The sequence below is a fragment of the Ovis canadensis genome, chromosome 6, assembly GCF_042477335.2.
Source record: "Ovis canadensis isolate MfBH-ARS-UI-01 breed Bighorn chromosome 6, ARS-UI_OviCan_v2, whole genome shotgun sequence".
In the NCBI taxonomy this organism is placed as follows: domain Eukaryota; kingdom Metazoa; phylum Chordata; class Mammalia; order Artiodactyla; family Bovidae; genus Ovis; species Ovis canadensis.
The window spans coordinates 101636670-101651591 of NC_091250.1; the positions used below are offsets into that span (position 1 = coordinate 101636670).

Here is a 14922-nt window from a genome sequence, read left to right on the forward strand (position 1 = left end):
GGTTTCAATATCTGGTTAAGGAATTGACACCCTGCTTCAAGCCACTGCCTGCTAAATTTCCCTGAGATCAGATTGACTGCTGTGAGCCACTGGCTCCTCTGAAAGTAATACCTACTTGCCTTCGAAGTCAGTGCTCTGAGGGGATTAAATTCTGAGCACAGAATACCTAGGCCAAGGAGTCCAGGATTGGGATCAAACCTTTCAGTCTTTGGGAACCACCTCTGCTAATTAGCCTACTTGGGGATATGAGTCTTGATTGTATTCCATCTCCATCCTTCTTATCTAATTGTAGTTCCTTCTTTATGTCTTTAGGTGTAGATCTTTACAGCCCGTCTTCTGCTTGTTCTCATCAATAATTGCTTTGTAAATAGGATCTATTTTAGTGTGCCTAAGGAAAAAGGTAAGCTGGGGTCTTTCTACTCTCCATATGAGCCACACTGCCATTATATTCTCTCATAGTCTTTTTATCTGGGATCATTTCTAACTTTAATTTTTTGCATCAACTCTCTTTTTTCTCTTTTCCAGCTTAGCTAAATTTTGATAATTTTGCTGACTTTTTAAAAGTACTGGCTTTTTATTTTATTGATTATCCTTGTTTTATTTTTAACCTATTTTTGTTTGTTTATCTCTGATCTAATAATCATTATTTCTTTGCTTTGGCTACATGTTGGTTCGGCTAGCCTTCTTTTTATAGTTCTTTAAAGTATAATCTTAGGCTGCTTGTTTTAGATCTCTCTTATGTTTCAATGTAGTCACATAAAGCTATGAGGGCTTCCCTGATGGCTCAATGGTAAAGAATCTGCCTGTCAATGCAGCAGACATGGGTTCAGTCCTTGAGTTGGGAAGATCCCCTGGAATAGGAAACAGCAACCACTCCAGCATTCTTGCGAAAAATCCCATGAACAGAGGAGCTTAGTGGGCTAGTCCATGAGGTTCCAAAAGAGTTGAACACTTCTTAATTACTAAAATAAATTATAATTTTTTCTATGGCCCTCCTTTCTCACCATATATTTTTTGTCTCTTGTGTTTTCATTCATTTAAAAAGATATTTTCTAATTACTCTCATGCCTTATTCCTTGACCTATTGATCCAATAGCAGAAAATAGCTCCTCTTCTTTATAGATTCATCCTTTCTTTTACTGTTGTCATAATTTATATATTTATGCATTGTGTTCCTAATTACATAATTGTTTCTGAACATTTAAATATTAAATTTTTGAGATTTTTAAAAGTTAGATATACAGCCAGAACTACAAAAATGCTAACTTTTATAACTGAATTTACTGCAATTTCACATCACTTCAGATCTTTATTTCTTCATATAGTTTTGTGTTACTGTTTAGCAGACTTTTATTACAACCAGAAAGTTTTCCTTTTGCACTTTTTACAGGGACAATCTAATGTTAATGATGCTCTTCAACTTTTGCTTTTCTGGAAATGTCTTAATTTGTATTTCAGCTTTGAGGACATTTTCATCATATAAAATTCTGTTAACAATTTTGTCTTTCAACACTTTGAATTTAACAACTTACTGTCTTTCCAAGGTTTCTGATTAGAAATTGGCTGATCACTGTGTTAAAGATACCATATATGTAATGAATTCTTTCTTCCTAGCTACTTTCAATACTTACTCATTATCTTTGGCTTCCAAGAAGTTGCTTATAATATGTTTTAATGTAGGTGCTTTGAGTTTATCAACTGGAAGTTCATTAAGCATCTTGGAGGTGTGGATTCATTCATACTAAGCTGCTTCAGTAATGTCTGAATCTTTGCGACCCCGATAGACTATAGCTTGCCAAACTCTTCTGTCCATGGGATTCTCCAGGCAAGAATACTGGAGTGGGTTTTGTGCCCTCCTCCAAGGGATCTTCCTGATCCAGGGATTGAGCACACAGCTCTTAAATCTCCTGCTTTGGCAGACAGGTTCTTTACCACTAGCACCAACTGGGAAGCTCTGTATAGATTCATACCTTTATTAAATTGGGGCTATTTTAAGCCATTATTTATTTAAGTATGCTATCTCCTTATTTCTCTCTTTCTGGGACTCCCTCAGTAAATATGCTAATTCACAGGATGGATCTTCACAACTTTTAGGCTTTGTTCATTTTTCTTCATTTTTTTCTTTTTCTGTTCCTCAAACTTGATAATTTCAATTATTCTTTATTAACATTTGCCACTTCTTCTTGATATTCTTTACTTCTGTTAGGTCCATAGCATTTCTGGCCTTTATTGAGCCCATCTTTGCATGAAATGTTCCCTTGGTATCTCTAATTTTCTTGAAGAGATCTCTAGTCTTTCCCGTTCTATTGTTTCCCTCTATTTCTTTGCATTGATCACTGAGGAAGGCTTTCTTATCTCTCCTTGCTATTCTTTGGAAATCTGAATTCAAATGGGTATATCTCTCCTTTTCTCCTTTACTTTTGGCTTCTCTTTTTTTCACAGTTATTTCTAAGGCCTCCTCAGACACCCATTTTGCTTTTCTGTGTTTCTTTTCCTTGGGGGTGGCCTTTCTCCCAGTCTCCTGCACAATGTCACAAATCTCCATCCATTTTTCATCAGGCAGTCCGTCTATCAGATCTAGTCCCTTAAATCTATTTCACACTTCAAATGTATAATCATTAGGAATTTGATTTAGATCATACCTGAATGGTCTAGTGGTTTTCCCTACTTTCTTCAAATCAAGTCTGAATTTGGCAATAAGGAGTTCATGATCTGAGCCACAGTCAGCTCTCAGTCTTGTTTTTGCTGACTGTATAGAGCTTCTCATTGAAGAAGGAAATGCCAACTCCAGTATTCTTGCCTAGAGAATTTCAGGGATGGGGAGCCTGGTGGGCTGCCGTCTATGGGGTTTCACAGAGTTGGACATGACTGAAGCGACTTAGCAGCAACAGCATAGAGCTTCTCCATCTTTGGCTGCAAAGAATATAATCAATCTGATTTCAGTGTTGACCATCTGGTGATAGCCATATGTGGAGACTTCTCTTGTGTTGTTGGAAGAAGGTGTTTGCTATGACCAGTGCATTCTCTTGGGCGAACTCTATTAGTTTTTGCCCTGCTTCATTCTGTACTCCAAGGCCAAATTTGCCTGTCAGTCCAGGTGTTTCTTGACTTCCTACTTTTGCATTCCAGTCCCCAGTTAACATTTGCATTCCAGACATCCTGGAATGTGAAGTCAAGTGGGCCTTAGGAAGCATCACTACGAACAAAGCTAGTGGAGGTGATGGAATTCCAGTTGAGCTATTTCAAATCCTAAAATGTTGCTGTGAAAGTGCTACACTCAATATGCCAGCAAATTTGGAAAACTCACCAGTGGCCATAGGACTGGAAAAGGTCAGTTTTCATTCCAATCCCTCAGAAAGGCAATGCCAACGAATGCTCAAACTACTGCACAATTGAATTCATTTCACACACTAGCAAAGTAATGCCCAAAATTCTCCAAGCCAGGCTTCAACAATAAGTGGTCCATGAATTTCCAGATGTTCAAGCTGGTTTTAGAAAAGGCAGAGAAACCAGAGATCAAATTCCCAACATCTGCTGGATCATTGAAAAAGCAAGAGAGTTTCAGAAAAACATCTATTTCTGCTTTATTGACTATGCCAAAGCCTCTGACTGTGTGGACCACAATAAACTGTGGAAAATTCTTCAAGAGACAGGAATACCAGACCACCTGACCTGCCTCTTAAGAAACCTGTGTGCAGGTCAGGAAGCAACAGTTGGAACTGGACTTGGAACAACAGACAGGTTTCAAATAGGAAAAGGAGTACGTAAAGGCTGTATATTGTCACCCTGCTTATTTAACTTCTATGCAGAGTGCATCATGAGAAAAGGTGGGCTGGATGAAGCCCAAGCTGGGAGAAATATCAATAACCTCAGATATGCATATGATACCACCCTCATGGCAGAAAGTGAAGAAGAACTAAAGAGCCGCTTGATGAAACAGTGAAAGAGGAGAGAAAAAAGTTGGCTTAAAGCTCAACATTCAGAAAACGAAGATCATGGCATCTGGTCCCATCACTTCATAGCAAATAGATGGAGAAACAGTGGCAACAGTGGCAGACTTTATTTTGGGGGCTCCAAAATTACTGCAGATGGTGACTGCAGCTATGAAATTAAAAGATGTTTACTCCTTGGAAGGAAAGTTATGACCAACCTAGACAGCATATTTAAAAGCAGAGACATTACTTTTCCAACAAAGTTCCATCTAATCAAAGCTATAGTTTTTCCAGTCGTCATGTATGGATGTGAGAGTTGGACTATAAAGAAAGCTGAGTGCCGAAGAATTGATGCTTTTGAACTGTGGTGTTGGAGAAGACTCTTGAGAGTCCCTTGGACTACAAGGAGATCCAACCAGTCCATACTAAAGGAAATCAGTCCTGAGTGTTCATTGGAAGGACTGATGTTGAAGCTGAAGCTCCAATACTTTGGCTACATGATGCGAAAAGCTTACTCATTTGAAAAGACCCTGATGCTTGGAAAGATGAAGGCAGGAGGAGAAGGGGATAACAGAGGATGAGATGGTTGGATGGCATCACTGATTCAATGGACATGAGTTTGAATAAACTCTGGGAGTTGGTGATGGACAGGGAGGCCTGGCCTGCTGCAGTCCATGGAGTCACAAGGAGTCGGACACAGCTGAGCAACTGAACTGAACTGAGCTGAACATTTGCTGATGCTTTTGACTCATGTCTGATTTAGTACCCCTTCCATGGATTTTTCACTTTAGTTATTGTAACTGTTAGCTCTATAATTTATTTTTGATTCTTTTAAAAAATAAATTTTTTCTCTTTGCGAGTATCTCCTTTTGTCCCTGTATCATTTTCTTCTCTTTATCATTGTCTTCCTTTTTTTCTTTGCCCATCTTTAGGACAGAGTTTTTAAAGTATTTGTTTATAGTAATTCCAAAATCTAGCGTCCCTCAGAAATTGTTTTTCTCAATTTATATTTTTTATTTTTTCTTTTTTTCCCCCTTCATTCCTTTGATTGGGCCATACTTTCATCTAACTTTCTATGTCTTGTGATATTGGTTGAGATGTGTACATTGGATTTTTAAACAAGATTCGAACTCTGGAAATCTGATTTGTCCCTTTGATAGGGTTTGCTTTGTATATTTGTTTAGCCTGAGGTTAAAGCTTTAGGCCTTCTAAATATTTTATGAACCATTACCTTTTCATGGACCTGCATACAGCTTTCTAAATTCCACTGTGTGAGGTTGTTTTTTGAAGGCCTAATTCAGTGACTTGCTCCCAAGTGGACAAAAATGGGAAATTGGAAAAAATAAGCTTATCCTTTAAAGTTCCTGGAAATTGCATCTTCTAATGAAGGTTGAAATACTGTGGTCAACTTTTGTGCCTCACCTCAATTATCACAGGCAGTAGTCAGCAATTAAATTTCAGACACACAGTTTTTGGAGGTTAAAGTCTCTATTGCCTCTCATGGTGCCACAAATCACACCAGGGATACAGGCATGTTGGCTACTGTGAGGCTGGGTGATGACTGAAACGCCTGAAATTGACTGAAATTAACCACAATTTCCACCCAGCCTTTCCACTGTGAGTTGCAAGTACTTAGGAGTCCTGAGTTCGAATATGGTTACTTCAGATAGCTTTTGCTGAAACAATTTTGTTTATGCAGAGAGTGAGGTCTTGGTGCTTCAGATTCTGCCCTGGTTTAACCCCTAAGCATTGTATATTTTAATACAATTCAATATTCTTATGAAGATGCTTTTTTACATTAAATATTTAGAAGATATTACTTCCACAAAACAATTTTTGAAAGTAATTTGGCTATTGTGAGCATTTGTAACTTAACATTACAGGTAATTCTCTGTTTTCACTAAAGCTAGGGGGGAAAATGTCTTTGGTCGTTTAAGAAGAATATTATCCAGTTATAACCTAGAATAGTATCAATAAAAATTATAATTTAGGGTAACATCATCGAGTGAACTAGATAAATCTTTATTGTATTAATGTTATTAAAGTTTTCAGTTATGTAAATAGAAGAATCATTGCTTAGGAGTATTCCAAGAATCTATGTTGTTACTTCAAGGTTCAACCAGGTCCTGATTGACCCAAATCCATTAATTATAAGAAAATATAGTCCAAGGCATCCTGTGAATCAAGACTACAATTTAAAATATTATAGTCTTTAAAATATTTAAATAAATATTTTAAAATATTAAAAATAAATATTTTAAAATATTTAAAATAAATATTTAAAATAAATATTATTTTATTCTCAATCATGGCAGTTGTAACTTGTATATATGCCTCATATTAAAATAAAACAATACAAACAACAAAACAGTATTAGATTACATGGAAGGTTTACAGTCTAAGCACAAAGCTTACTGATTAACAGTAGTGAAGGATTCAGTATTAGCTCATTGTTTAAGGAAAATTCTGCAATATGTTTTCCTGCTAGCAATGCCAGGACAGCAATTACATATGTCGCTTTCACAGCTAATACTTTTTTAATATCTCAGTTAAACTGACAATAACAGTACCAATAACTACTACATTTTAAAGCACACTTTTTAATTAAAGAGTTTTTCCTAGATTCTAAAATAGCTGCCCCTCCTTCAAAAAATACAAATATCTGACCTTTTGTGGAAGCTGGGCAAGGGCTGATGCAATCATTTTAGACTTTTCTTCTGTGAGGTTTTTGACCATTGATCCCAGAGTAAACACCACGACTCCATTTTTTCCAGAACTTTGAACAAACTCTTCGAACTCCTGTAAAGAAAACAGTCTTTGTTATGTGAGAGTTTAGAGTTATGAGTCACACACTTTTCTCAATGTGCCTGAACTAAGAATGATTCTATTTTTTTCATGTTAACCATTTCAGAGTACAGAATATGGCCTGAAATCATTGGTTAATAGGCAAATTAAAAATGATTTAATTTGGAGGTTCCCTTTTAGCACATTAGAGATGTGTGTGTATGTCTTTACAAATTATTGACTATATGTATCTTTTGCCATTGCTGAGCTCTTTACTTGTATCATTTGACTCTGATACATGGTAACTAAAGTAATATGTATACATTTGCAGATGAGAACGCTATCTCAGAAAGGTTAAGTAATTTGTCCAAGGCTATAAAGCTTCCCTGGTAGCTCAGTTGGTAAAGAATCCAACTCCATTGCAGGAGACCCCAGTTCCACTCCTGGGTGGGAAGATATGCTGGAGAAGGGATAGGCTACCCACTCCTGTATTCTTGAGCTTCTCTGGTGGCTCAGACTGTAAAGAATCCGCCTACAATGCGGGAAGGCTGGGTTTGGTCCCTGGGTTGGTAAGATCCTCTGGAGAAGGTAACAGTTACTCATTCCAGTATTCTGGCCTGGAGAATTCCTTGGACAGAGGAGCCTGACATGTACAGTCCATGGGGTCCCAAAGAGTTGGACACGATTGAGTGACTTTCACACAGCTGTAGGTGTTAGCCAAATTTCTAAGTTACTTCAGCATGATTAAATATGCCATTTTACTTTGAATGTGATGTTATATGTGTCTATTATATTACTGTCATTCTCAAGTATGCATTATAAGAACTTCTGCATTACTTGTCCAGTCAGGAAGTTATATAGCCATCTCATTTCTAAATGTGCTGTGGAACCTTCTACCAAGAGAAAAAATAGGCAATATAAAACAAAACTGAAATTTAGAAAACAGAACAAAGTAACTGTACCAAAAGTATGTCATTATATTGACTGTGCTTCAGTAGAAAATGAAAGATAAATCTTATTAGCATCCATGGCTAAATATGAGGTGAAGCACCAGAACTACTTAAGAATCAAATGTTTTTCGTTTGGAGCAATGTGGAGAGGGTGCTAAAAGGTAATAAAGAGAACTGAATATAGTCATTGGCTTACTCATCATTTACCATTGTACATGCACTAACTCTGAAACAGCCCACAAAAGTTGTTATTATTCATGAAAAGGTTCAAGTTTCACCAGGTTCTCCATCATATTCTTTTCTATTAGAACCTCAAACCTCGTGATTACTTTACTCTTCACCCTCTTTATGCCTTACTTTACACATTTGCATTGACTCCTGTAGCTGTATATAACATGTTGATTTAGCGTCCTTTGTTGTCTAATTTTTGTAATTAGGGATATTACTGAACCAACATTCAGTTCAGTTGAGTTCAGTCACTCAGTCGTGTGCTCAGTCATGTCCAACTCTTTGCGACCTCATGAATCACAGCATGCCAGGCCTCCCTGTCCATCACCAACTCCCAGAGTTCACTCAGATTCACGTTTATTGAGTCAGTGATGCCATCCAGCCATCTCATCCTCTGTCGTCCCCTTCTCCTGCCCCCAATCCCTTCCAGCATCAAAGTCTTAGCAATACAAATTATTCAAAAAATTCAATGTTATGAAAATGCTTGCTACATTGAAGAATCCTACTGATATCATAGATTTAAGAATCTTTGTTTTTTTTCATATGTGTGAGGGCATGTCATTATGTGACTGCCGAGATGTGATTGTGCTTTTGTAGTGTCCCCAGGGCCCTAGTGTTCTCTGGTGGGTGGAGATGGGAAGATAGATTCACTGGAAAATCTACAAAGCTCTTACGCTTTCTGGACCCCCTGAAAAAAATAACAGATTGATCCTTGATGCCACATTACTGATAAATAAATACTCAAATACACACATTACACATACATATGGATACACATTAAACATTACACATACATATGTGTTATTGGTCAATACTAAGACAATAGAATTCTTCCTATTTTTGAGCTATTAAATATATCTGTTTATAAGCAAGCCTCACACTATTCCAACATTTGATTTCTAGGATTTTAGAACTGAATGTTTACAAGACGTAGATCTTTTATTAAAAATTATGAAGAAAAAAAACTCAGAATACTTAAAGGATTACTTTCTCAGCTGAAAAAATGGCTTATGACAATGTAGAATGGATATCCAACATCATCTATCTTTTCAAAATATTGAACACTGTGCTTTAAGATTTTTCTGTGAATGTAAATGTCTCTAAAAATGGTTTATTAATTTAAAAAACTTCATAAATACTTAATTGACCTGTCTCCTGTGATTAAAACAGTGCGTTTAATAGCTGCTTGCTAGATACTGCATTGTACCTCATTCATCATATACAAACATGAATTGACCATTTTCCCTCAAAATTGCTCTTTTTCCTTCTTCACTTAGTAAATGACAACATTCTATACTAAATTCCCATACAATATAGTAAATACAAAGGTATGACATATACAAGAAATAACAAGCTAAGGATTAATTCTGAAACTGTCACTCTTAACTGCCACCTCCAGCCTATCTGAAAATCTGACTTTCTTTGTAAATATTCACCAAATCTTTCCATTTATTCTCAAAATTATTATCATATTTCAGTTTGGATTTCTATAAAGTCTTCCTGAAACTATTGCACCTATTTCTCAGCCCATTATATCTTAGCCTATTTAAATTGTATTCCATTTCAAAGAATTCAATAACCAAACTATATAAAGTGGTAAGCTGTATCACTTTATTGCTTAAAACGTGTATATTGATCTGTCATTGATATTAAATTTGAGGTGGAGAGTACTTGTACTATGCTGCGCTTAGCTGCTCAGTCATGTCTGATTCTTTGTGACCCCATGAACTGTAGCCCACCAGGCTCCTCTAATCCATGGGGATTTTCCAGACAAGAATACTGGGATAGGTTGCCATGCCCTCCTCTAGGGGATCTTCTCTACCCTGGGATCGAATGCAGGTCTCCTCCACTCCGGGTGGATTCTTTACCTTCTGAGCCACCAGTTCAGTTCAGTCGCTCAGTCATTTCTGACTCTTTGCGACCCCATGAATCGCAGCACACCAGGCCTCCCTGTCCATCACCATCTCCCGGAGTTCACTCAGACTCACGTCCATCGAGTCCGTGATGCCATCCAGCCATCTCATCCTCGGCCATCCCCTTCTCCTCCTGCCCCCAATCCTTCCCAGCATCAGAGTCTTTTCTAATGAGTCAACTCTTCGCATGAGGTGGCCAAAGTACTGGAGCTTCAGCTTTAGCATCATTCCTTCCAAAGAAATCCCAGGGCTGATCTCCTTCAGAATGGACTGGTTGGATCTCCTTGCAGGCCAAGGGACTCTCAAGAGTCTTCTCCAACACCACAGTTCAAAAGCATCAATTTTTCGGCGCTCAGCCTTCTTCACAGTCCAACTCTCACATCCATACATGACCACAGGAAAAACCATAGCCTTGACTAGACAGACCTTAGTCAGCAAAGTAATGTCTCTGCTTTTAAATATTCTATCTAGATTGGTCATAACTTTTCTTCCAAGGAGTAAGTGTCTTTTAATTTCATGGCTGCAATCACCATCTGCAGTGATTTTGGAGCCTCCCAAAATAAAGTCTGACACTGTTTCTACTGTTTCCCCATCTATTTCCCATGATGTGATGGGACCAGATGCCATGATCTTCATTTTCTGAATGTTGAGCTTTAAGCCAACTTTTTCACTCTCCTCTTTCACTTTCATCAAGAGGCTTTTTAGCTCCTCTTCACTTTCTGCCATAAGGGTGGTGTCATCTGCATATCTGAGGTTATTGATATTTCTCCCAGTAATCTTGATTCCAGCTGTGTTTCTTCCAACCCAGCGTTTCTCATGATATACTCTGCATATAAGTTAAATAAGCAGGGTGACAATATACAGCCTTGATGTACTCCTTTTCCTATTTGGAACTGGTCTGTTGTTCCATGCCCAGTTCTAACTGTTGCTTCCTGACCTGCATACAGATTTCTAAAGAGGTAAGTCAGGTGGTCTGGTATTCCCATCTCTTTCAGGATTTTCTACAGTTTATTGTGATCCACACAGTCAAAGGCTTTGGCATAGTCAATAAAGCAGAAATAAATGTTTTTCTGGAACTCTCTTGCTTTTTCCATGATCCAGAGGATGTTGGCAATTTGATCTCTGGTTCCTCTGCCTTTTCTAAAACCAGCTTGAACATCAGGGAATTAACGGTTCACGTATTGCTGAAACCTGGCTTGGAGAATTTTGAGCATTACTTTACTAGTATGTGAGATGAGTGCAATTGTGCGGTAGTTTGAGCATTCTTTTGCATTGCCTTTCTTTGGAATTGGAATAAAAACTGACCTTTTCCAGTCCTGTGGCCACTACCGAGTTTTCCAAATTTGCTGGCATATTGAGTGCAGCACTTTCACAGCATCATCTTTCAGGATTTGAAATAGCTCAACTGGAATTCCATCACCTCCACTAGCTTTGTTCATAATGATGCTTTCTAAGGCCTACTTGACTTCACATTCCAGGATGTCTGGCTCTAGATGAGTGATCACACCATCATGATTATCTGGGTCATGAAGATCTGTTTTGTACAGTTCTTCTGTGTATTCTTGCCACCTCTTCTTAATATCTTCTGCTTCTGCTAGGTCCAGACCATTTCTGTCCTTTATCAAGCCCATCTTTGCATGAAATGTTCCCTTGGTATCTCTAATTTTCTTGAAGAAATCTCAGTCTTTCCCATTCTGTTGTCTTCCTCTATTTCATTGCATTGATCACTGAAGAAGGCTTTCTTATCTCTTCTTGCTACTCTTTGGAACTCTGCATTCAGATGCTTATATCTTTCCTTTTCTCCTTTGCTCTTCGCCTCTCTTCTTTCAACAGCTATTTGTAAGGCCTCCCCAGACAGCCATTTTGCTTTTTTGCATTTCTTTTCCATGGGGATGGTCTTGAGCCCTGTCTCCTGGACAATCTCACGAACCTCATTCCATAGTTCATCAGGCACTCTATCTATCAGACCCTTAAATCTATTTCTCACTTCCACTGTATAATCATAAGGAATTTGATTTAGGTCATACCTGAATGGTCTAGCGGTTTCCCCTACTTTCTTCAATTTAAGTCTGAATTTGGCAATAAGGAGTTCATGATCTGAGCCACAGTCTGCTCCCGGTCTTGTTTTTGTTGACTGTATAGAGCTTCTCCATCTTTGGCTGCATAGAATATAATCAATTTGATTTTGGTGTTGACCATCTGGTGGAAGCTCAAAGACTACTTAGTATTGCTCAGTTGCTTTTTTCATAATTTATCCTATGATCATCTTTCCAGGCTAATTTCTTTCCTCTATTTAAACCAAACAAATAATTACTGTAAGTTCTGCCAGATTTCGGGTGAGCCATCACACCTCTATTTGATGTTTTTTCAAAGTATCATAATTTCTCTACTATGTCCATTTCTTAGACTAGGTTATGCTGAATAACTTGCAACAGAAATCTCAGTGTCTTGGGGTTTCCCTGCTATCCCAGTGATGAAGACTCTACTTTCCAAGGCAGGGGACACCTGTGTAATCTTGGTCAGGGAACAAAGATCCCACATGCTGCCACAGCATGGCCAAAAATAAACAAGTAAATGAAAGGCTCAAGAATCTTAGTGTCTTAAAGCAACAGCTTCTTTCTTTTACCATATATCTATTATTCCATGTATTTTTAATCAGGATTCAGATTGACACACGCTTTTCACATCACAAAGGGAAAGAGAACTCTGGAGTAAGTGCATCTGCCAATTAAGAGTTGGATATAGAAGTTTTAAATGCCTCTTCAGCTCATACTCATTGCCCTGAGAATATTGGACAATTTCACTAAACTCAGGGGCTGGGAATTTTATTTTAGCTAAACATCTGGCATATTTGATTAGCATCAGTAATGATTACCACAATGATGTAGAAAATCTGGTAGCATAGAAGTCTAATGTGGGTAAGTTCCATTAATTCTTGTGTCTAGGCTTTCAGTTTGAATATCAAATACTAGAAATAATAAACTACAAATCATTCCAGGAGGTAAATACTGAGAGAGGCAAAAAGAAACACATTTAATTACCTTAGGCAATGATTTTGCAGGCTTGCAGTGCAGTCCTCCAACAAATTCAAAGTTAGGTAAGTAAGGGTGAGGAAATTCAAAATCCCAGCTAGTTCGAATCAACCACATTTCAGCTTTTCCCATAATCTCACAAAATTTGGTAGATTTTCCTGAACAAAAATGAAAGATGATAGAGGGAAAATTACTTGATATGCTAGGTGAGACATGTTTTACCATCAAATTTCTTATGCAAAATATTTAAAGAACCAATATTAGTTCTATGCAAACCAAGAGAAATCAATAGGCTTTTCCCCCTCCAAGAGTACAAAATACTGAGACTAGGAAGAACCAAACACAGAATTAAGTATGGAATAACCAAAGATCTTCTGCTTTATCTCTACCAACAAAATCTTTCAGCTTGAGCTACACCTGAGCCCTACTCCATGCTCAGAATCAGCAGGTGCTCTTAGCAATGAACGAGAAACAGCCAGTGATCCTCAGCCTACTGTGGTACAGTCTCCTCCTCTTCTGGAATTCCAGTGCTTCCCTGGTGGCTCAGAGGCTAAAGCATCTGCCTGGAATGCAGGAGACCTGGGTTTTATCCCTGGGTCAGGAAGATCCCCTGGAGAAGGGAGTGGCAACCCACTCCAGTACTCTTGCATGGAGAATCCCATGGAGGGAGGAACCTGGTGAGCTACAGTCCACACGATTGAGCAAATTCACTTCATTGCTCCAAAAGCTTCTGATAGCTTTAAAAATAAGCAGCTTTTTAAATTAAACTACTGTTTTCTTTTCTGGTATTGGAAATCTCCTGTTTCTACTAAGTATATCCTATCCAGAATGGAAATCTTATAATAAAAATCTTGAAGTGATTATCTCCTTTACAAAATTAGTTTCACAAAACTTTGTCCTCTTTGGTGAAGATAGAGCACTGCATCATAATCTGGTGGCAAAATATTTGCTATTTTGACCTACTACCTGACAAAAGCATCCCCTTTCAAAAGAAATGGAAAGCATGTGAATATTAACATAATAGCGGCTCAAATTAGTGACTCTGAATTAAATCACGTTTCTTAGTTTGGAGCAAAAGTTTCATTTCTGAATTTATATAATTACTGTGGTATGAAGAACCTTATTCAGAGTGTCAGTGTTCTTTTGAAATATGTACTCCTGCTGCTGCTGCTGCTAAATCGCTTCAGTCGTGTCCGACTCTATGTGACCCCATAGATGGCAGCCCACCAGGCTCCCCCATCCCTGGGATTCTCCAGGCAAGAACACTGGAGTGAGTCACCATTTCCTTCTCCAATTCGTGAAAATGAAAAGTGAAAGTGAAGTTGCTCAGTCGTGTCTGACTCTTAGCGACCCCATGGACTGCAGCCCACCAGGCTCCTCCGTCCATGGGATTTTCCAGGCAAGAGTGGAGTGGGTCGCCATTGCCTTCTCCAATATGTATTCCACATCACCAATAAAAAGAAACTACAGCTATCTGGATTCTCACCACATGATTTTTTAAAAAATATTTTCCTTGATATTCTAAGAGTGCTGAAGTTTTGATTAGAAAATATGAGGGATTTTTGAATTGTCAGGGAAACCTATCTGCTTAAGAGATCACAAGCAAATCTCAGTAATTTAGGGGTCTGATTCTGGTAATGTCCAAGGTATTCAAATTCCAGTTTCAGATCTAATATAGACCTCATATTTGAGCCTTAAGTGTCAGCTGTGGGTATAATTTTATTTTCTTTCTGAAATGTTTTGCTCCTCTGCTCTTTTAATGATGATTTTATTGACATACAGTTTACACCATACAATTCTTCCTTTTAAATACACTATGTGGTCTTTTATGCTACCTTCTTTTATTTAGCAAGTTTTCAAGACTGATTCCTAAGGTCATATGAATCAGTACTTCAAGAATTTTTATTTCTGAATAATACTTTTATACAGATATACTTCATTTTTTTAATCCATTCAGTAATTGTTGAATATTTGTGTTGTTTTCATATTTGGCTCTATGAAAATGTGGTTATGAACATTAAAGGTATGTAGTTTGTGTGGATATATGCATTCATTTTTCTTTGTTATAAGCCTATGATTAGAG

General features: G+C 37.7%; 1 protein-coding gene across 1 annotated transcript in view; it reads right to left on the bottom strand.

Moving 5' to 3' along the window:
* The window catches only part of LOC138442599 (UDP-glucuronosyltransferase 2C1-like), a 34051-nt gene that overhangs the window by 12413 nt on the left and 6716 nt on the right, over positions 1-14922 (bottom strand). The window contains exons 2-3 of the mRNA XM_069594279.1: positions 12849-12997; positions 6600-6731 (exon numbers count right to left, since the gene is read on the bottom strand). Coding sequence (XP_069450380.1) covers positions 6600-6731; positions 12849-12997 — 281 coding nt within the window. The remainder of the gene's footprint in view (positions 1-6599; positions 6732-12848; positions 12998-14922) is intronic.